The sequence below is a fragment of the Leucoraja erinacea genome, chromosome 10 (assembly GCF_028641065.1).
Source record: "Leucoraja erinacea ecotype New England chromosome 10, Leri_hhj_1, whole genome shotgun sequence".
NCBI classification, from domain to species: domain Eukaryota; kingdom Metazoa; phylum Chordata; class Chondrichthyes; order Rajiformes; family Rajidae; genus Leucoraja; species Leucoraja erinaceus.
In genome coordinates this window covers 42,178,587-42,201,575 of record NC_073386.1, presented here as the reverse complement: position 1 = coordinate 42,201,575, position 22,989 = coordinate 42,178,587, and the positions used below count along the sequence as shown (strand labels likewise).

Genomic DNA, 22,989 nt, shown 5'->3' with positions numbered 1-22,989 from the left:
TTAGTTTAGAGATACGGTGCAAAAACAGGCCCTTCAGCTCACCAAGTCCGCGCCAACCAGCGGTCTCCGCACACTAACACTATCCTACACACACTAGGAATAATTTACAATTTTACCAAGCCAATTAACCTACAATCCTGAACATCACACCAGAGCTCCCAGAGAAAACCTATGAAGGTCACAGAGAGAACATACACACTCCGTACAGACAGCACCTGTAGTAAGGATCGAACTCGAGTCTCTGGCGATGTAAGGCCGCAACTCTATACTTCAGCGCTCCCGTGCAAAAGAGACCGGGTAAATTGGCCATGTGCAATGTTGGGCTTTATCAATGTAGGAATGGAATGTAAAGATGGAGAAGTCGTGCTGAAACACAGGTGTCAACTCAGATGGAGGCTTGTGTTCAACTGATTATCTCGTTTACAGGAAGGAAGTGGAGGCTTTGGAGAGAGTCCAGGGAATATTTACAAGAATCTTTTCTGAGATGAATGACGACTAGTTACAATAATAGATTGGAGAGGTGGTGACTGTTCTCTTTGGCGATGCTGAGGCTGACGGGAGATCTGAGAGGTGTATAAAGTAATGAGGGCTGTGAACGGAGTGGATGGTGGAGAGTTGGCTGTGAAGTTTACAGGTATTAAATAGAGAAAGGCAATTAATAGTGACGAGCAAAAGCCTTTTATTGGAAATGGCGTGTCGTTGGAATCTGGAATACTTTGCCTGCAGTTGTAGACATCAAGAGGTAACTAGAAGGGGCAGCACGGTGGCGCAGCGGTAGAGTTGCTGCCTTACAGCGCCAGGGACCTGGGTTCGATCCTGACTATGGGTACTGTTTGTACGGAGTTTGCACGTTTTCCCTGTGACTGTGTGGATTTTCCCCGGGTGCTCCAGTTTCCTCCCACACTTCAGAGACGTGCAGGTTTGTAAGTTAAACTGTGCTCGGGTACGGAGGGCGATTGCTGGTCAGCACGGACACGGTGGGCAGAAGGGCCTATTCCCGTGCTGCATCTCTAAAGTCTAAAGGTAAATAAATAGTGAGGAAAAAATTGAAGGAGGACAGAGCGTGGGCTAGGAGTGGAATCGGTAAGTCACTCTGGTAGAGAAATTGCACGGACACTATAGGCTAAATGATATCCTTGTCTAGGTGAAAGGCCAGAACTACATACATCAATCTATAGCAGTCTCAATGGAGCTCTATGTAATTACAGACTGATGTTTCCAATCTGCTACACAAATCCATATGCAATAAGAACCTATTTGATTTTACAATTACCTGCTACACCCAAGTACTATCCTTCTGAACACCCAGGTCCCTCAAAGCAATGCACCTTCTGTGCCTTTCCAAATATCTTATTGAGCTGGCCAACATCTGTTAAGGACCTGTGGAGTCCATGCTCCAAGATCCCTGTTTTCCTCCACACCATCTATATTACTAAAAGTCTGATCTTGACCACTTCCTGTTGTTCTGTATATTGATTTTAGAAAAAACACTGCCACTTACGGCTGTGATTTTTGGCCATCTTACTCAGAGTCCCCCCGCTGCGCAGGATAAGAGGATTTTTCCTATTGATTAAAAATAAAAGAGTTATTAGTATATAAAAAATGTTGAGATTCTCTCTCCTGAAGGCCACGCCCCTTCTGGAGGGACTATAAAACCCGGAAGTGTTGAGTGCCTCAGTCAGAGTCTGCAAGATGGGGGAGCGAGAGGGTCATGTCTCTCAGTCTGAGCTGTGAATAACACTGAACACATGTCTACTAAACTGTGAGTGGTTTTACTGACTGGTCAGTGCCCTTAATATGGTTTGAAAATATAGTTTGGAAATGCTAAAGCTGTGTTGCCTTTGGTTTGGAAATGCTAAAGCTGTGTTGCCTTTGGTTTGTAAATGCTAAAGTTGTGTTGCCTAATTAAAGTTGCCTTGCCTAATTAAAGTTGCCTTGCATTCTATATAATTAAAAGTCTAATCTTGACCACTTCCTGTTTGCGCTTTATATTGATTTTAGAAAAAAAAAGCTACCACGTATGGCTGTGATTTTTGACCATCTTACTCAGAGTCCCCCTCCGCTCATCAGGTGCCATCGATGAAAAATAAAAGAGTTATTAGTGTTTTAAAAATGTTGAGATTCTCTCTCCTGTCATTCACGCCATGAAGACCGCGCCCCTTCTGGTGGGAGGGGGGGTGGACTATAAAACCCAGAAGTGTGGGCATGGCTCAATTTCTGCAAGATGGAAGAACGAGAGGTCACGACTTGCTGTCTTTAGTGGCCTTGCACCCTGCTTCAAATGGTATGAAACTGCACTTGAATTTGGTGGCCTTGCACCCTGCTTCAAATGGAATTTCAAGGAAATAGTCAACTGCCATCCCACCAGCCGTGAGTGAGTGAGCTGCCAGCACAACAGGCTTGAGTGACTGAGCCACCAGCCCAAGAAACCATTTGGCCCACAATGTCCATACTAGCCCCCTGGAAACCAGCCCCTTCAGCCCACAACACCCATACTAGCGTTCTAGAAAGCGCCCATATTGGAATTGGTGGAGAGGTGGAATATTGCATTGGGGGACCAGCCCTCCCGTGTGATGCTGGAACCCAACGGGTCCCACTTAGTCTAGTATTAAATATTACCTCACTTTGTTGCACCTGCCTAAATGTATTACTGAGATATAGTCATAAATGGGAGGATATTGACTGGTGTGAAGGAAGAATGTGAGTCCATTGGACCTGAGAGGAAGAAGGGCAGGTCACTAAGATGTTTACAAAGACACAGGAATGTTTTTCCTCTGTCAGCTACGGAACAGAAGATGGGCTCAGGGAGGTTATACTGGAATTGTCAACTCATCCGTAGCTTGAGCATGGTGTATGGTCTTGATCACCACGTTACAGGGAAGACGAGGGTGCAGAGGGAATTCACGAGGATATTGCCGGTCGCCAGCAGAAAGTTGTTTGTGATAAAGTAAATGGACAGGCTGGGGTTGGTCACTTTGGAACAGAGGAGGTTGAGCAAAAATGTAACCAAGGTGTGTGGAATTATGAGAGGTCTGAATAGAGTAAATAGGGAGGACCTATTTCCCTAAGCAGAGATGTCCCATCCCAGGGAGTGCAGGTTTACAGTAACGGGTAGAACAAGAGGAGAGGTTCTCACACCCTGTGGGTGATGGGGAATAGCACGTTGCCTGAAAGGGCAGTGGAGGCAGACACCAGACCACATGTAACCACTACGATGGCGTGTAGTGGAGGAAGCATCACTACAGGGGTGCCAGCCCAGTGCTGTGGGAAGGGATGAGACCAGATGACTCTTTGTTGACTGGAACAGTCAATGTGTGAATGGCCTGCTCTGCTGAACATTTTCCATTAATCTACAAGGATAAAGGTGACCGTGCATCTGGTTTTAATTAATTACGGTTGCAGGACAGGACGGGTTGGACGAGTCACGTCAGCAGAATGTGAATGTGAGCTCATTCATTGGTCGGTCAGTAGGTACAAAGATTCACAGGACTCATGCACTCTCCAAAGTTGCCGTCCCATAGACTGCAGCCAAGAAACAAAAGTGAGGGGAGATTATCAGTGTGCAAAACAAGAGAACTCTTAGCTAGTTTCAATGTTTCTGTTCACTTGTCATAAAAATCCCAGAGGTGGGAGAGTTGGAGGAAAGTGAGGAGTGATCCAGCCAACTTTCATGGATCAAGGGCTGGTTAGTGAGCGTGGATGTGTTGGGGAGACTGTAGTGAGATCATGGGCAGGGTGGTCGGTAGGTCATCTGATAAGACAGACATGTCTTCACAATATTGGCTACAACAATGGAGCATCTTAAACAATTCTCGGTGGCAGGAAAGGCGCAAACATGGAGGAATTGGAGGGGGGAGCTAGTGACAGGAGGGGGGAGGCGAGATAAGTGTAGAGCAAAATGAGAGAAAATGATGAGCTTGCAAGGAAGCACATAACCTGCTAGATCCACTGGAGCTGTTGTGGGATGTAGTTAGATCCCAGTATGGAGATGGGAGGTTAAGGCAGCATTGCTGGGTCTGGTTGTGGCTCACTGTCCTTCTCCTTTTAGAGACTGGTACTGATGAATATGCCTGTCAGCGAGGACAAGACTGTTCACTTCACCTCCACGCTCATGGGCTTGATCAGAACCGCACTTCAAATCAAGCTGGCCAGAGGTAAGAGGTCGTTCATTGTCGACGTCACACCAACCAGTCTACAAAACTCAACTGGATTTAAAGCACAACAGGAACTGTGTTGGTGGTTTGTGCAGCAATTCTGTGCTGGTAAAATATCCCAGGGGGCATCGTACAGTGACAAATCTAACATGCTAGAAATTTGAATCAAAACAGAGAGAGCAGGAAATAGTCAACAGATTGGAGGAGCATCAGTGGAAAGAGAAACAGAATTAAGCGTTCAGGTTATAAGCAATCCGAACCTTCATCGAGTTGTTCATACTATCCCAACATCTCTCTTAGAAACATTGAAAATAGGTGCAGGAGTAGGCCATTCGGCCCTTTGAACCAGCACCGCCATTCAGTATGATCATGGCTGATCATCCAAAATCAGTACCCCAGTCCTGGTTTTTGAAGCGCGGGGTTCTGACCCAATACATCACCCACTCATTCTCTCCAGAGATGCTGCTGCCTGACTCGCTGAGTTAATCCAGCACTTTGTATCTATCTTAAATAATTGAGAACATCGCGAGATAGAAACTTCATTTCTATAGATCAGCATCCAACTCCAACTGTTAATTTCATATTATTTTCAATGTGCTTGCTGCCATAAGATTTTCCCTTTTGCAGAATAAGGAGTTGTCCACTGAGCAATGTTTCTCAGTCAATCTCAGTTCTCCCTCTAGTAGTATCCAATAAGACACATCTGCTTGAGAGGGAGATGGTCATAGGGTACGAAGGAACTGCAGATGCTAGTTTAAACCGAAGATAGACACAACATGCTGGAGTAACTCAGCGGAACAGGCAGCATTTCTAGAGGCAGTATTTTCAGACCAGAAGAAGGGTCTCGACCCGAAACATCACCCATTCTTTCTCTCCAGAGATGCTACTTATCCCACTAAGTTTCTCTAGCATTTTGTATCTATCTTTAGTCATAAGGTACTCCGGCACTGCCCCCTCTGTCTGGTGGTCTTCCATTGCGTTTCTGTCAGTGCCAAAGATAATTTGAGAGGACCAGGTCACTACACACACTGTCCACTATTTCCTCCTCATCACGGATGCTCCACAGTGAGTCTATCCCTGGTTCCAGCTGTACAATGCCATCGGTCTTCAGCTGCAGCTGGACACACGTCTTGGCCACCAGGAGTATTGGAAGTTTCCCTGACTTTTGCAGGAGCATCATTTCACAAGTTCAAGGATTTCCATCATGGACCATACTTGAATCTCCTAAGTACTGTAAATTAGAAGGAGTAACTAATTCTTAATTACTACAGAATTACATGGATATTCCTCTGAGATACTGATTGGGGACCAATCATTGAACAGATATCTTCCTGAGAGAGGGGCAGGAAACACTGCATTGCTCAAAAAAGGTATAATGGTCCACACTTCTTCCTTGAACAGAGGCCCAGTCAGTACCTGTTTTTACATTGTGCAACTTCTCCAAACCCATTCACTTTTTCCAAGTCAAAGGTTTAGTTATGGTAAATTGCATGGACCCAAACTTAGCCTGTCTCCATCTGTGGAACTCATTGCCACAGAGGATGTGGAGGCCAAGTCAGTGGGTATTTTTATGTCAGAAATAGACAAGTTCTTGATTAAGAACGGGTGTCAAGGGTTATGGGGAGAAGGCAGTAAAATGGGGTTAGGTGGCAGAGATCAGCCATGATTGAATGGCGGAGTACATCTTCACACTAACGGGTGCTAGCTGGAAGTGAGAGGTGATGGGAAGGCGTGACACGCGATCTGTCAAGTGATAGGTGGTTCCAGGAAAGATAGATCCAATATTTCTATTTGATTAGAATTAAGAAGGAAAATGGGATCTATCACACTACACGGCTGTCTAATGGCCTAATTCTGCTCCGATAACATGAACTTATGAACGAGGTATACAGTGTGCTATGAAATATTCAGAGCAACAAAATTCACGGGAAAGTTATAGAAAAAGGGCAAGAATCTGGAGTATGGTGGTGCAGCAGGAAATCTGCTGCCTCACTGCTCCAGAGACCCACTTTGACCCTAACATCAGCTACGTCGGATATTTAGTTGTTGGACAATACCGCTAGTGTAGGTAATTGGAAATAGACCCAAAGGGAAGTTGATAGGCACGTGTGGGTCAGTACATTATAGGGCAACAAAGAAATAAAGAGTTTGGGAATGGATGGAGTTTATGGTGGGGAAAGTGCGTGATGGACAAATTGCATTCACAACTATAATTTCTTACGGCCCTTGGCAGAGCAGTTGCCTTACCGAGTTGTGAAACATCCAGAGAGGAGCCTTTCTGTGGTGTATCAGTAGAAATTGCTAAGAGTCATCAGAGACATTATGAATTGCCTCAGTCCTCTGAGGAAGGGCGGCGCGGAGGCACAGCAGTAGACCTGCTGCCTTACAGCGCCAGGGACCCGGGTTTGATCCTGACTACGGGTGCTGTCTGTACGGTGTTTTACGTTCTCCCTGTGGCCACGTGGGTTTTCTCTGGGTGCCGTAGTTTCCTCCCACACTCCAAAGATGTACAGGTTTGTAGGTTAATTGGCCTCGTTAAAATTGTAAATTGTCCCTAAAGTGGAGGATGGTGCTCATGTACGGGGTGATCACTGGTCGTCGCGGACTCAGAGGGCCGAAGGGCCTGATTCGCTAAATTCTAATGCTAGCTCCCCTCCCCTTGTCATCCAGTCTTCTCTCCGCCCATCCCTTGATACTCCACCCTGCCCTACCCTGCCTGGGCAGGAGGATCTTTCAACCAGCTTCTGTTGATCACCTTGTCACACTGAGCAAGAGGGGGATCCTCACCGAGGGGAGAGGTCACGGGGAGTAGGGGTTGCCAAGGGGACAGGGGGTCACTGACTGGGGGGGGGTTAGTCACCAGGGGGAGCGGTTACCAAGGGGAGGGTTCACCGTGGGGAAGGGGTCACGATGGGGAAGTGGACACCCGGCAGAGGGGCCGAAGGGCCTGTTTGCACAGTGTCTCTAAAATCGAAAGTAGAGGCTTTGGTGCGCCTTCTTGGCTGCACTGTCAATGTGGTTGGACCAGGACAGATTGTCGGTAATATTTACACCGAGGAACTTAAAGCTCTCAATCACATCCACCTCAGCAACATTGCGTTTGTGGAAAACATCGGTCTATTCTCCAGGTTGTGAGTCGTAAGCTGATAAATACTGACGCGCGATTCCCGAATAAACTTCTTTGTCAGGTGGGGCAGACAAGCAGCAGCTGGATGCAGAGCTGCGCAAGGAGATCATGACAATTTGGCCGTACCTCTCGCAGAAGACACTGGATCTCTTGGTTCCCATGCACACCTGTAAGTAAAGCAAACACCGAGATTGCTAGAAATACCGAGCACGGGGGAGCAGCATCTGTGGGGAGAGTCCGGGTCCGTGGAGAGAGGAACAGTTAACAGTTTGGGTCAGTTATGCAAGTAACGCTTGTCCCTCCCCAGGTGAAGTGTGGTTCATCACAGACAGTGCATAAATGTGCTGGAAATGGCCATCAACAGTCACCCACGGACTTCATTAATCACATAGCAGCCATTATCCTCACGTGACAAGGTCACGTCACAGTTAAGAAGCATAACTTCCCTCAACTTCCCTACAGTTTTTTGAATTGGATTGATCTGAAATGTATCTCCTAAACAGAACCAGAGTTTGTGGACTTCACAGTCCCATCCCAGACAGTTCTGAAATCATTCCCTTTCCAAATATTAAAACAGATTTGGGCCCATGTGTATCCATCTGAAGAGAATATTGGCCTGTACGTACCACACTGCCATTTTAAAAACAACTTCCCTGTGTTGTCAAGGAATCATCCCTGTTCCTTGTTGTCACACTACATATGATAATTCTATTTATTCTCTTTGCATTTAATGGTTGATAATGATGATACTTTATTGTCACATGTACCTAGTTACAGTGAAATTCTTTGTTTTGCATACAATCCTGTAAAATCATACGATAGATAGGCAGGCGGTTTGCGAGATGGCGGCGGATGATTGAGAGGATCGGTGCTGCCAGGACAATGGAACTTTTAGGCCAAGACCCCAGTGTCTAAGAACCTAGGGATTAGAGCGGATCTGGAAGAGGGATTTGATAGGGAATGTGGATAGAATGAGAATATGGGATTAATGCAGGATTCATGTAAATGGGTAAATCCTGGTTGGCGTGGACTTGGTGGGCCAAAGGGCCTGTTTCGGAGCTGTATCTCTCTGTACCTATGAATCTGATTCCATCTTCCTTACTCTTCCAGATTCGGACTTAACAGTTGGGAAAATCTATGCTGCCATGATGATCATGGATTACTACAAACAGAGTAAAAATAAAAAGTATCAGATGCTGCAGGAAGAGCAGGTACTGCCGTTGGGACAGGCATTATCTGAATGTCACAGACACTGAGCTGAAAATAGGGTTGGAGTGATGGGGACAGGTGAAATGTGGGAGGACAGGTGAAGCAAGTGTGATGGGTGGGATGGGCTGGGTGATATTGATGAGGAGGTGGCCGGGTGAATTGGGTCTGAGGAATGGTGGTTAAGAGGTACAAATTCTAAGGTGAAATAAAATGGGGACTGACTATGAAGGGACCTGGGTGAAACGATGTGTGCAGATGGACTTCAATGGCAGGAGTTGGGAGAGTTGATAGTGAGTCAAGTGTGCTGTATTGTCACATGTTCCAGACTGATCAATGAGATTCTTACTTGCAGCAGCACAACAGAATCTGTAAACATAGTACTCTGTAAACAATATAATAAATGAGAAAAAAAAGTTCAGTGTGTATATACATGTTTATACAGACACATAGAAACACATACAAGCAAACAGACAATAATGTCCCCAGGTCTATGTAGTTCAGAGCATGTTTGGAGGTTGCGGTGTTTAATAGCCTGATGGCTGTGGGGAAGCAGCTATGCCTGAACCTGGACGTTACTGTTTTCAGGCTCCTGTATCTTCTTCCCGATGGCAGGAGTGATGTGAGTGTGTGGCCAGGGTGGGAAATCTTATGAGGCTGAGTGTAATTAGTGAGATAGTGATGGGGTCCTCACACGCAGCGCCTCAGCTGACTAGTGCAACCCCGTTCAACAATCTGCAGCAACATTGTCCCTGCTGTAGTGCAAGCACTGCAAACTAGCACCACTGCATGGCGTGAATACGCTGTAAAAGATTGTTCATCAACTGCCGCGTGAGTTACAGGATTCAGGAGTTCAGCTGAGAGAGAAGTTGCAAGAGGTATGTTATGCGTGGATGTTGATGAGAGGCACGGCAGGTCAGACCAGGCACTGGTCAAGCCGCAGGTGGTGTATTGTGGCCAGCTTTGGGCCGCGTATCTGAGGAAGGGTGTGCTGGCATGGGAGAGGGTCCAGAGGAGGATTACTAGAATGATCCCAGGAATGATTGGGTTAACATATCATGAGCGTTTGACAGCACTGGGCTCGTACTTGCTGAAGTTTAGGAGGATGGGGGGGGGGGGACCTCATTGAAACCTACTGAATAGTGAAAGGCCTGCATAGAGTGGATGCAGAGAGGGGGTTTCCACTAGTGGGAGAGTCTAGGACCAGAGAATATAATAAAACTGCAGAATGAAAGGACACATCTTTAGGGAGGAGGTGAAGAGGAATTTCTTTAGTCATAGGGTAGTGAATCTGTGGAATTTATTGCCACAGATGCCTGTGGAGGCCAAATCAATAGATATTTTTAAGGCAGAGATTGATGGTTTCTTGATTAGTATGGGCGTCAGGGGTTACAGGAAGGCAGGAGAACGGGGTTGAGAGGGAAAGATCGATCAGCCATGGTTGAATGGCGGAGTACTTGATGGGCCTATAACTTATGAACCTCAGTAGACGGAGTGAGTGGTTATTCATCTTCCTTTCATCTCAGATGGTTGAACCTTTTAGTTTAGTTTAGTAAAGTTTAGATATACAACGCAGAAACAGGCCCTTTGTCTCACCAAGTCCGCGCTGATCAGCAATCTCCGCACACTAACACTATCCTACACACACTAGGGACAATTTACAACATTACCAAACCAATTAACCTACAAACCTGTACGTCTTTGGAGTGTGGTCGGAAACCAGAGCACCCAGAGAAAACCCACGCAGGTTATGGGGAGAACGTACAAACTCCATACACACAGCACTCATAGTCAGGATCTAACCTGGGTCTCTGGTGCTGTAAGGTGGCAACTCTACCGCTGCACCACTGTGCCATTCTTGACTTTATATGTGGTTCTTCTGGGATCAGACACAGAACATGATGGAGGGGCTGGACAATGAGGCAGTGGCAATTTGAGTGACGGGATATGATGTGAGTGCAGAGGAGCTAAGTGACCTCTGAGCTGCTGACTGACGCAGTGTGACAAATGTATCTCTTCTCTTTGCGCAGAGCCGAACGCCCATGTTCCAGCGGATGGAAGCTTCCACTCTGCCTCCGCAGATTATCTCCAGCACTAAGGGTCTGCCCTTTCTGCAGGCGGACAGAGGACCTGACTTGTAAGTTCCATTTGATCGCTGCCCTTCTGATCAGACAGTGCTGTCGGCATCATTCATGAGCTGTCGATCTTTGCATGCTACAGTCGGTTAACCTGTGTCAATGAGAGTCATACAGCGTGGAAACATGCACTTCGGCCCAACCTGCCCACACCCATCAACATGTTCCATCTACACTAGTCCCACCTGACTGCGTTTGGCCCATATCTCCAAACCTGTCCTATCCATGTACCTGTATAATTGTTTCTTAAACATCACAATAGTCCCAGCCTCAACCCCCTCCTCTGGCAGCTTATTCCATACCCTCGCCAACCTTTGTGTGAAAAGGTTACCCCTCAGATCCCTATTAAATCTTTCCCCCTTCACCTTAAATGATTGTAAAAGTTTCAGAGGTGTTTTTAGAAAGAAATCAGGGCCAATAAACTCTTCAGCACTGTATTGGAGTGTAGTGTAAGTGAAGTGGCCACTGTCCCCTTGCGCTCACCGTTAAAGCAGCACTGCATGGAAGGCCTTGCACACCGTACCCAATGCTTAGTGTAAGAGTATTTATGTTTATTGTTGGCATATCATGTTATTTTGCTTAGATATATCTTGCCCTATTATTTTGGACACTTGGGGGGCGGTCATTAGATGCACAGGGTGGTGTATCCGTAAGGGCATAGGGGACAGGAAGAGGCAGGCACAGGGAGGGAGCGCATACAGTTCCCACCAGACCAGGGACAGAGCAACCAGCTACAACTTGCATGCAGAATTACCTGTGTAGTAATGGCAGCTGTAAAAGAGGACACTGGAAAAGTTGAATACTTGCCATTACACTTAGAATGCAGGGGGGACCTGTCCCTCGCCAAATACCCACTGACCTTTCCTCCACTCGATACAACAACAGATGGGCCATAGGTCGTGGGGGTCAGTGGCTGGAGAGGTAACTGGAGGGAGAATTGGAGCTTGAGTTAGTTCAGGTCAGGAACACCAGATCAATGGAGGGAGCAGTACATTGGAAAGCGATGGCATTGAGAGAAGGGACAACATAATCATCAAGGACAGTTTTGAGGAAAGGGGAGGGGTGGGAACAGGGGGGGAGGTAGAATTGGGCGAGGAGGCGGATTTAGGTGAAGGGTATGATCGAGGGAAGGACTGGGATCAAGGGAAGAGATAGAACATAGAATGGTACAGCACCGCAATAGGCCCTCATCCCACCATGACTGCACCGACCATGAGATCAATCTAAACTAATCACATCAGCCTACACACGGTGCATATCCCACCGTTCCCAGCCTGTTAGTGTTTCTGCCTAAATGCCTCTTGAGCATTACTATTGTATCTGCTTCCACCACCTCCACTAGAGTGCTCTTCAGGCACCTATCACCCACTGTGTTAAAATACTTGCCTTGTAAAACTACTCCCTTCCCCCCTCTCACCTCTCAGCTTAAAGCTATGCCCTCTAGTATTTGATATTTTCACCCTGGATAAAGGTTCTGACTCTATCTTATCTGTGCCTCTCATCATTTTACGAATTTCTCTCATATCTCCCCTCAGCCTCTGATTCTGCAGAGAAAACAATCCAAGTTTGTCCAACCTCTCCTTGTAACTAAGCTTGTAAACTTGTAAACTTCAAAGCTTCTACAACCTTCCTGTAATCAGAACTGCCCACAATACATGCACCTTATGTTTTAGATACCTCGTGCCTGAAAGAGGGTTTCCGACCCGAATTGTCACCTGTTCCTTTTCTCCAGAGATGTTGCCTGACCCGCTGAGTTGCTCCAGCACTTTGTGTCCATCGTTGGTCTAAACCAGCATCTGCAGTTCATTCCTACATGCCTCATGTTGTATGTGTGTTTGATTTATGTGTTTTTGAGATAGAGTTTAATACCAAAGCTTGATTTACGTGCTGGTATTTTTGGAATAATGCATTCAAATTTACTGCTGATAGCATAGTCACATATATGTTTAATTTACACATATTGTAATTGCACGGTTTTTTTAAACACATAACCCCAGCGTAAAACATGAAGTGCCGATACTCATGTAATGTGACTTAACCAAAGTTTTATATACAACTTCCCAACTTTTATGCTCAATGCCATGACTGATAAAGGCACGTATGCCACATACCTTCGTTACTACCCTATCTACATGTGTTGCCACTTTCAGGGAACAATGGACTTCCACCCCAAGCTCCCTCTGCACATCAATGCTTCAAAGGGCCCTGCATTTGCTGCATATATTACTCTTACATTAGACATGCCAAAGTACAATATCTTACACCTGTCCAGATGGGATTGAGGGAAGAGTGAGGTCAAGCAAAGGGTTGGGATCAATGGAAGAGGTGGGACAGAGGAGAGGGTTGGGATCAAGAGGATGGAAATCGGAAGTTAGAAGCATGATTGGGTAAAGAGAGAAATAATTGGATACATGATCTGCCAGGGTCTAGTATGTGACGAGATGAGAATCCATGGCCAATGTGGTTGGGATGGACCACCTTGGCCACCCCAAATCAGACTGACAGCAAAGGGGTGAGATCTTGTGGAACGGACACAGGTGAAATATAAGGCTGAAATCCGCCAAAAGGATAACAATTAAAGTGCAATGACAGTAGACCAGACACAAGTCGTCCTTTATTGAACCTTGACATGGTCCTCAACCCTGCAGTATTTGCCCGAGTGAGTTACCTGTGCCATTTTCAACCTTCACTCTGCAAATGTGTTCTCCCCCAAGGCAAGTGGTTTGGAAGGGGAACTGCAGATGCTGATTAATACCAAGGATAGACACAGAATGCTGGAGTAACTCAGCAGGTCAGGCAGCATCTCTGAAGAAAAGGAATAGGTGACGTTTCAGGTGGGATCCCGGCCTTCCCTATCTTTCAGTCTGAAGAAGGATCTTTTTCTCCAGTGATGCTGCCTGAGTAACTCCAGTTTATCTCCGCCAAAGCAGTCAGCCACATATTGCATTAGCGGGTGAGGCAGCATTGATCGAGAGAAGGAATTGGCGACGTTTCGGATTGAGACCCTTCTTCAGTGTAAAAATGGATCTCGACCCGAAACATCGCCAATTCCTTCTTTCCAGAGATGCTGCCTCACCCGCTGTTTCTCCAGCATTTGTTGTCTACCTTCGATTTTTCCAGCATTTGCAGTTGCTTTCTTAAACATATTGCATTATGTTTGATATCTCTATGCATGTTTGATGACTTCTGGGTGTAAGTAGATCAAAAACATGAAGGATCGGGAATAAATATACAGGGGCACTTGTCAATCTCTCAATACGATACGATATGATACGATAAAACTTTATTCATCCCCGGGGGGGAAATTGGTCTGCCGACAGTCACAACACACAAGGTGCACAAAAACTTGAAATTAATAGTGAAAACAATAAGAAATGACTAGCGACTGTTGTCTAGCTGCTGTGTGCACAGCGCCTTCACCAGAACAAATGAACAAACAAACAAACACAGACTTATCCCCTGGGCAGAGGATTCTAAACCAGAGTGCCCCCCCTCCCCCTTTGTTCTCCCACCATCCCTCACAGCGATCCCTCCACACCAGGTCCCCACTGTCTTCCCCTCACGCTCATCGAATGTGAGTCTCCACCGCCACAATAATATGCAATATTGTGCTGCGTAGAATAATTTTGCAAATTTTAAAAAAATAGGCAAATGCTAAGTGTGAGAGTCACAAACAACGGGATATAACAACCAAATACGGGGCTTGTCATTTTAAACTTGACACTTTAAAAAAGGGACCTTAACATTTCTTCCCTTAGAGGGTGATGAATGTCTGGAACTCTGCCCTGGCGGTGGTGGGGGGCAGATCATTAGGTACAGTATATTTAGATTGGAGAAAGTAGTCGTTAGATGTACTTGTGGTTAAGAAATAATTCAATGTGAGCTCAGACCAGCCAAGGAGCAGAAGAAATACACCTTCCTTCTTCCTTTCTTTCATTCTCTCTCCCTTGCAGGGATAGCAGGAGTGAATTTGCCCCATTGGTACCTTTGCCCCCAGTCATGTTCCAGCAAGGCCGAACTTCAGGTCAAGGGGAAGAAATCCACAACCAACGGCCAAAGGTATGGATTCAAATTGCAGCCAGGTTGGAGTGTACACGGAGTGAGGGAAGGTGTTGGGTCCTGTGCAATCTGCCAACGACCTAGACTGACTATAAATATAAAATCTGGTGTGGGATATGGATGATGGAGAATGGTTTTGCAAATGACAGGAAGAATGAAGCGATATCAACAATAGTGAGCAGATTGATTAGAACAATGTGTACAGATTATAAAATGTACAGATTGGGAAAATGTCAGATGACGGTGAAACTGTGGAACTCATTGCCACAGACAGCTGTGGAGGCCAAGTCAATGGATATTTTCCAGGCTGAGATTGGCAAATTCTTGATTAGTATGGGTGTCAGGAGTTATGGGGAGAAGGCAGGAGAATGGGGTTGAGAGGGATAGCCATGATTGAATAGCGAAGTAGACCTGATGGGCCGAATGGCCTAATTCTGCTCCTGTCATTTATGAATTTATGTGCAGAGATCAGCACGGTGTTAAGAGACTGAAAGAATACCTACGAATGAGTAGTGATTGATATTTGTGTGCATTGGAGCTTTAAACAGGTAAACAGGTAGAGTCACAATGACAAGAGCATGCTCGCATTAGCAGACTTTGTGCAGATTACCAGGCTGGCCATAAAATAATGGGGTGTTTGGATTAGCACTGTGTACAAATTAAAAAATAAATATATTGATTAGTGGGAGTCCCAATAAATTGCCTGGGAAAATACAGATTATCACTGAGTTGATCAGCATGACATATAAAGGCCAGCAGTGAATATATAGATTAGGGGAAAGGTTAAACTGCCACGGCATGTACAAATAAAAAAGATTTGCACAAATTAACACCGTTATGTTTAGATTGAAGCACACACACATTATTGCTGTTGTCTGTGTACACCATTCAGAGTTCAGCAGCTGACATGATTACCACACCATACACCATCGTGATCATTCATTTCTTCATCGCCAGCACATCGATGCTGCTCTGTGGATCAACTACAAAATGCCCGGGCTGATCCTAAACGCACAAACCCCTGCACTAAGGTGAATGTGCAGCAAATACGTGGGTGCACCGCCACCTGCAGATTCCCCTCCAAACCATGCATTATCCTGACTGGTCCTTCATTGCTGCTGAATTTAAATCCTGGAACTCCCTCTCGCACAGCAGCGTGGGAGACCCTTCGTCTCAATCTGGAGGAGTTCGCTAGTGGTTTCCCACGCTGATCCATCCTCCAGAGGGATATGAAGTGTATGAAGTATGAAGTAACGGGCGATTTATTAAAACTGTTGTGCACCAGGAGACCAGTCAAAGCTGATCTCCAATCAATCAATCAATCAATTGGGTCATGTGCAAGCAGATGAGATCACTTCAGCTAGGCATCATGTTCGGCACAAACATTGTAGACCAAAGTTCCTGTGCAATATTGATCTATGTTTTTTTGTCCCTCTGTTCCTACTCTTTAGGCCTCTGCCATTAAATCTACATTACCTTTTCCCATCCCACACATCATGCATTATCTCATACTTTTCTATATTAAATTCTTTGTGCCACTTGCTTGAGAATCACCGCTGTCCAATATGATTGAGTCTGGATAACAACCATTAACCATCACTCACTGCCTGCAATTTTATCTTTTTTAATATAAATATCACTGCTCTGACTCTTATTGAAGTCATACTGGCTCCCCGTCAGGGAATTACACAGATAAGATCTGTCCTTTCCTGACTGACTCTGGTTCTCATTACTTATTTGGGGGCATTAAATAAAGGTTTTAAATATATAATAAAGACATTTCAGTCGATAAATTCTACATTGTTATTGCAACGGTTTTTTTTCTATTAAATGATAGTTTGTGTACAGAAACCTTATTGCTAGAGTGAACGAAATAGCAGGGAAGGTTTTTCAAAAGCATGGAGTAATCTACTTGGCAATCGGTAATCGAGAATGATAAAATAAATGATTACATCGTGAGGTCGGGTCTTCTCATCATGCAGAGATTCAAAGAGCAGAATGACTGAAAGTTGTGGAAATTAGGTTTGAGGCAAAAGATTTGGTCTATACACACGTTTAAGCACAATATTTACCTGTTTGTCATATAGTCAGAACTATTTAGTGTGTCTATTTGGTTTCTTATATACAGGAACTAAAGAAAGTTAAGGTGGAATATCCTCATTATGGTCACTATCTCCCCATTGAAAACCAGGGCCGGGCAGTGTCCATGCCTCGACTGGAAACTGAGTCAGAGGTAAGTATAGTTTTCTCCCTGTCCCAATGTATTTATTGTCTGCTCCTTTCCTTTTTCATGCTGTAAAGAAATCTCTTCAAATCACTCACATCATCCCATTTGTTGTTAAATAGATGAATGACTGGCTCGGTAATCTGGAAAATCATTTGTCCTTATCCTGTCGATAAAAACTATCCATAAAGAAATCACATCTTAATTTTCACTTAACTTCTCAGTCCACAGCATTCGCTGTAACTAGATTATCCTATCCCTGATGAAACTGTGCCAGCGCTCATGGAGCTTAAAGTGGCTGCCCCACTGTGGCAACCGAATCTGCGGGTTTAGACGAGTTTGCCCTCGATTCAAACTCGCAGCATGGTCGACACGTGGTTCTAGGAGGTCCTATGAGGTCACTGGAACTTCCCTTCAAGCTCGAGGGAAGTTCCCGAATCCGCACGGCCTCAGCTAGGTCGCGGAAATATTTTCAGCATGTTGAAAACATTTTCGCGAGTAAAACTTTGGTGGGCATGGTTCTTTTTAACTCGTAGTGCAATGGAGTGGGGTCGCTATTTAGTTACAGGCAGTCAAGGGCAGCCGTAGGCAATCTCCTTCGCTGACCGGGCATTTTGATTGGCTCATTAGAGTTTTCAGAACTAAGGAAAACCGACCAGTAGGTTAAATGCCCGCTAAACTTTATTAAACTTCTTAAAAGTGTCTCCACTCCTCCTCCCCTCTTCTCTCCCTTTCTCTCCCCTTCTCTCTCCCCCCGCACTTTCTAAAGGACTTACCGTACACTGTGCAGCCGTCTTTTACCTTCCTCTTCATCGCAGGTCTGAATTTCAGACAGCGCTCCCCCGCTTTCCCTGGCCCTCGCCTTTGCGATGTGTGTGTGTGTGTGTGCGTGTGTGTGCGGTCGGTTGATCCAGCTCGTGGTTTCAACACGGACGGTCGATCCAGCTCGAGGTTTTCCAGGCGAGTGCCCTCGAGCTTGAAGGTCGAAGACACTCTCTTAACTCGCGGATTAGGTCGCCGCAGTGGGACAGCCCCTTAAATATTTGTACCATACAGGGCACAAAGCCAATGCTTGGTGTAGATTTATAATTATTTGTTCACTCTCGCACTTTGTGCACCAGTCAGTAGAATCATAGAGTTATATAGCTTGGAAGCAGGCCCTTCAGCCCAATTTGTTCTTGACAACTAATTAGGCATTCTGGGCTAGTTCCATTCACCTGCATTTAGCCCATGTCCCTCTAAACCCTTTCTAAACATATATCAGTCCAAGTGTCTTTTCAAAAATTATAATTGCATCTGCTTCTCAAGCTGGATGTTCCAAGTATGAACTACCCTCTGAGTGAAAGAGTTGCTCCTGAGGTCCTCTTAAATCTCTCCCCTCTCACCTTAAGCCTATGCCCTTTAATTTTAGAATCCTCTACTCTGGGAAAAAGATGGTGAGCATTCACTTTATCCATCCCCCTAATGATTTTGTACACTTCTATAAGGTCATCCCTCAATCTAAGGTAGACACAAAAAGCTCGAGTAACTTAACGGGTCAGACATCATCTCTGGAAAAAACGAATAGGTGATGTTTCAGGTCGAGATCCTTCTTCAGACCAAGAGTCAGGGGAAAGAGAAATGTGAGATATAGACGATGATATAGAGAGATATCAAACAAATGAATGAAAGATATGCAAAAAAGTAACAATGATAAAGGAAGCAGACCATTGTTAACTTTGGGTTAGGTGAAAACAAGTTGAAGACAATGAGACTCAACAAGATGACTTTGAAGCCAGTACAACTTGGGTTGGGGAGGGAAGGAGAGGGAGGCGATGCAAGGTTACTTGAAGTTAGAGAAATTCATACCACTGGGTTGGAAGTGAGAATGAGCCTAGCCTATCCAATGTTTCCTATTACCTATAGACCTCAATTCCAGGCAACGTTCTGCAGAATCTCTTCTGCTCACTCTCTAAGGCCACCACATCCTTCATTTTGCCAACCAGAACCATACGCAATGCCCCCAAATGTGGTCCAACCAATGTTGTGTACAGCTGTAACATGACATCTCAACTCTTGGACTCAATGCCACGCTTATGCAAACAAGCACATGCCTTCTCCACTATCCTATCCAACTGTGTCGCCACTTTCAGGGATCGGTGGGCATGCAAGATCTGTATGTCAGTACACCTGAGGTCACTTCAATTTACTCTGTACATCCTACTAGAATTTGACTTCCCAAATTGCATCACCTCACACTTGTTTGGATTTAATTATTTCATCCATTGCTCCACCTTTCAGCTGATCCACAGAGGCGCTAATCCAATGCAACAGAATTTAGGGGGATTGAAGTGTGTCGGTGCACATTGCTCATTATCAGAAGGGTAGAAATCCAAGAGCAAATAGCCAGGTTGCGAAAGTGTCGGAATTAAAACAAGTGTCCTTGTTACATCTGTCTTGACACATGGCTGAGCTGGCTGCAGAGTGAGATGTTGGTTGTTCTTGTGATGACAGTCTGCGGAAGACCCAAGCCCAATGAAGCGATCCTTCTCCACATTTGCTGCCAACCAGTCAGACAGCAGCTGGCTCAATGAATACTCACTGGAGAGAGCTGGTCCGGAAGATCTCTACCAAAAATGGAGCCGAAGACCTCTGAGGTCGTCCAGCAGATCCTCAAATGCAGGTAGGCAGTGGCCCCGACAGAATGGGCTCAAAATGTTCTGACTGGGTGAGTGAGGAAGGAGTTGGCGCGAGTTCCATCTCGAAGACTCCTAGCCGTAAGCACAGGTGATCTGGAAACCTTTTGGCTTCTGTCTGAGCTTTCCAATCGCAGAGATATGCCTAAAAGTTCCACACATCCAACTCATCTAAATGTGTAGAAAGGAACTGCAGATGCTGGTATATGTCAAAATATGAGGAAAGGATTTTAACTCCAACTTCCCATTTCCATACTGACCTTTCTGTCCTGGGCCTCCTCCACTATTAGAATGAGGCCACACACAAATTGGAGGAACAGCATCACATATTTGATTTGGGCAGCTTTCAACCCAGCGGTAGGAACATTGATTTCTCTAATTTCAAGTAACCCTTGCATCCCCTCCCTCCCCCATACGTCATCCTGCTAGTTCCACTGTTCGCATCCTTGTATCCCTTCGTTGTCACCTCTTCCCCTGCCAAGAATGGACCATTATGGGCTCCACCCTTCCTTGGGCATGCTCTGTTCTGGCCTTGACTTAACTCCAGTTCCCTCCCCTCTACTTTCAGTCTGAAGAAGGATCCCGACCCGAAACTTCACCCATCCTTTTTCTCCAGAGATGCTGCCTGGCCCGCTGAGTTACTCCAGCACTTTGTGTCTATCTTCCATCTCAACTAAGATGTTCAACCAGCACTCCCAGCAGGGAGCAAGCCACACACTGAAGGACGATACATTAAAATTCAAAGGCAATTAGAGATAATTTGGTTAAATTGTTCAGGGATCACCAACAAACAGTAAACAAAGATACAAATTGTTCCCGATGTTGGGGAAGTCCAGAACAAGGGGTCACAGTTTAAGGATAAAGGGGAAATCTTTTAGGACCGAGATGAGGAAAACTTTTTTCACACAGAGAGTGGTGAATCTCTGGAATTCTCCCCTGCAGAAGGTAGTTGAGGCCAGTTCATTGGCTATATTTAAGAGGGAGTTAGATTTGGCCCTTGTGGCTAAAGGGATCAGGGGGTATGGAGAGAAGGCAGGTACAGGATACTGAGTTGGATGATCAGCCATGATCATATTGAATGGCGGTGCAGGCTCGAAGGGCCGAATGGCCTACTCCTGCACCTATTTTCTATGCTATGTTTCTAAATACAATGATGATAAAATGTATAGCTTTGAGATTTTAAATCTATATAAAACAGCCTTTCAAATGAATAAAGCATCAGAAACAAGCTGGAAGAAAGAGATTGCGTTAGAGAAACTGAGACAGATTTCTATGAAATATGTGAATGTATATGGTCATTATAGTTACACATTGACCCGTTCATTCACTCTGTTTCACACTTTTTGCAGTGTGATTTACAGTAAGGGCAGCACAGCGGTAGAGTTGCTGCTTCACAGCGCCAGAGACCCGGGTTTGATCCTGATTACTGGTGCTGTCTGTATGGAGTTTGTACATTGTCCCTGTGACCGTGTGGGATTTTCTCCGTGTGCTCCGGTTTCCTCCCACACTCCAAAGACGTACAGGTTTGTAGGCTAATTGGCTTGGTAAACTTGTCCATTGTCCCTAGTGTGTGTTAGTGTTAGCAGGCACAGAAATCGCTATAAAAACATGGGGGGGACACACAATTTCTTGGTGGTCGCGCACGTGCATGCGCACACACGCAAGGCTTCGGCCGTGGGCCCTGTGGACGGTAACATTGGGAGCAGACCCGGTTGGTGACCGACTCCGAACTCCAGCAACAGCAACTTCGTCTGTCACGAATCATGGGGCTTGAATTGGCCCGTTCGCGGGACCTATCATCGGCCGGTGGGGGCTTCAACATCGGGGTCCCCGATCGCCTCGATACAGCAGTTTGATTTTAAGCCGCGCCGGGCGCTGAAAGGCCCTGCGAATGGGCTGATTCATCTCTTAGAAAGCATCTGATAAAGTCTGGATTACAAACATGGGGGGATTGTCCCCCACCTCTCAAAGCACGGGGGGGGGACATGATCCCCCCCGTCCCCCCCAGGATTTCCGCCCATGAGTGTTAGTGTGCGGGGATCGCTGGTTGCCATGGACTAGGTGGGCCGAAGGGCCTGTTTTAAACTAATTAAACAATTAAACCCAATGATTTGTACACACATACTCCTAGGTCCCTCTGGTCCTGAGGCCTCTTTAGAACAGTAATACGTTATTCTATATTGCATCGCCGCATTCTTCCTGCCAAATGTCCTCGTGTGCGGGCTGATTGCTGATCGGCACGGACTCGGTGGGCTGAAGGGCCCGTTTCCGCGCTGTATCTCTAACGTCTAAAGTCTTCAAAGTTGAGTTTGTTTGCGTAGGACTCTCCGCATGGCCGAGTTGTGATTTATCTCCATCTGGCCCTTCCTTCCGCAGGCAGCCGCGAGCGAGGCCGTTCCAAGGAGCGAAAGCACCTGCTGTCACCAGAGAGATCCCTGTGCAACTCGAGCGAGCGGCCTCAGCACCTGCAGCACAGGTGCCACGACCAGAGGCTGTCCCGCTCTCCCAGCCCAGGCCATTCACACTGTCTGCGGGAACAGGTAGGCCTCAGGCTCCTAACCCTGAGTGAAGAAGGGCCAATGTTCATGGCTACTCATACGGCCCTAACTCTTGTGCAGACATTATAGGCAGCAACACACGGGAATCTGATAACGAAGGAAGGTGATGGTGGGAACCATTGTAGGAGATGGACGACGGTGGGGAGGGGGTCTGGTGGGTGAGGTGTGTGGGTGGAATATGAAGAGGAAGGCAATGAGAATGGGTGATGGGGGGGTGTTGGCTGGACAGGGGTGTGGGGCAGGGAACAGAAATGGCAGGACCAAATACCAAATCATAGCTCTACTGACCTGCAGTGACAGCGACAGCCTTGCAGATAAGTAACTCTTGCCCTTCAGCATGCTGCGTCTCCAGGTTTCACGTCCTCTACACTCCACCCCCACCCATTCCCCACACCCCAGGTCGACACCACACACTGCTCTCACATTGGGGCAGCACAGTGGTGCAGCGGTAGAGTTGCTGCCTCACAATGCCAGAGACCCGGGTTTGATCCTGACTACAAATGCTGTCTGTACGGAGTTTGTATGTTCCCCCTGTGATTGTGTGGGTTTTCTCCAGGTGCTCCAAGTTTCCTCCTACACTCCAAAGGTACAGGGCTTTGGTGATTCGTAAATTGCCACTAGTTTGTAGGCTAGTGCTAGTGTGCGGGTTGATTGGTGGTCGGTGCAGACTCGGGGGCTGAAGGGCCTGTTCCTGCGCTGTATCCCTAAAGTCTAAGGTCAGCTCCCCTCTCCTCATCGCTCTGTCTTCTCTCCAGTCAAGAGTCAAGAGTCAATTTAATTGTCATTTGGACCCCTTGAGGTCCAAACGAAATGCCGTTTCTGCAGCCATACATTACAAACAAATAGACCCC

General features: G+C 46.2%; 1 protein-coding gene across 3 annotated transcripts in view; it reads left to right on the top strand.

Moving 5' to 3' along the window:
- Positions 1-22,989, top strand: part of LOC129701081 (probable voltage-dependent R-type calcium channel subunit alpha-1E) — a 142,093-nt gene that overhangs the window by 114,148 nt on the left and 4,956 nt on the right. For 2 of the 3 annotated variants that reach the window (XM_055642040.1, XM_055642041.1), the window contains 8 exons: positions 4,049-4,154; positions 7,343-7,450; positions 8,392-8,492; positions 10,518-10,624; positions 14,576-14,681; positions 16,810-16,914; positions 19,399-19,567; positions 21,957-22,120. In XM_055642040.1, coding sequence (XP_055498015.1) covers positions 4,049-4,154; positions 7,343-7,450; positions 8,392-8,492; positions 10,518-10,624; positions 14,576-14,681; positions 16,810-16,914; positions 19,399-19,567; positions 21,957-22,120 — 966 coding nt within the window. Of the gene's footprint in view, positions 1-4,048; positions 4,155-7,342; positions 7,451-8,391; positions 8,493-10,517; positions 12,298-14,575; positions 14,682-16,809; positions 16,915-19,398; positions 19,568-21,956; positions 22,121-22,989 lie in introns of those variants that run through there. The other variant, XM_055642042.1, reaches the window with a different exon arrangement.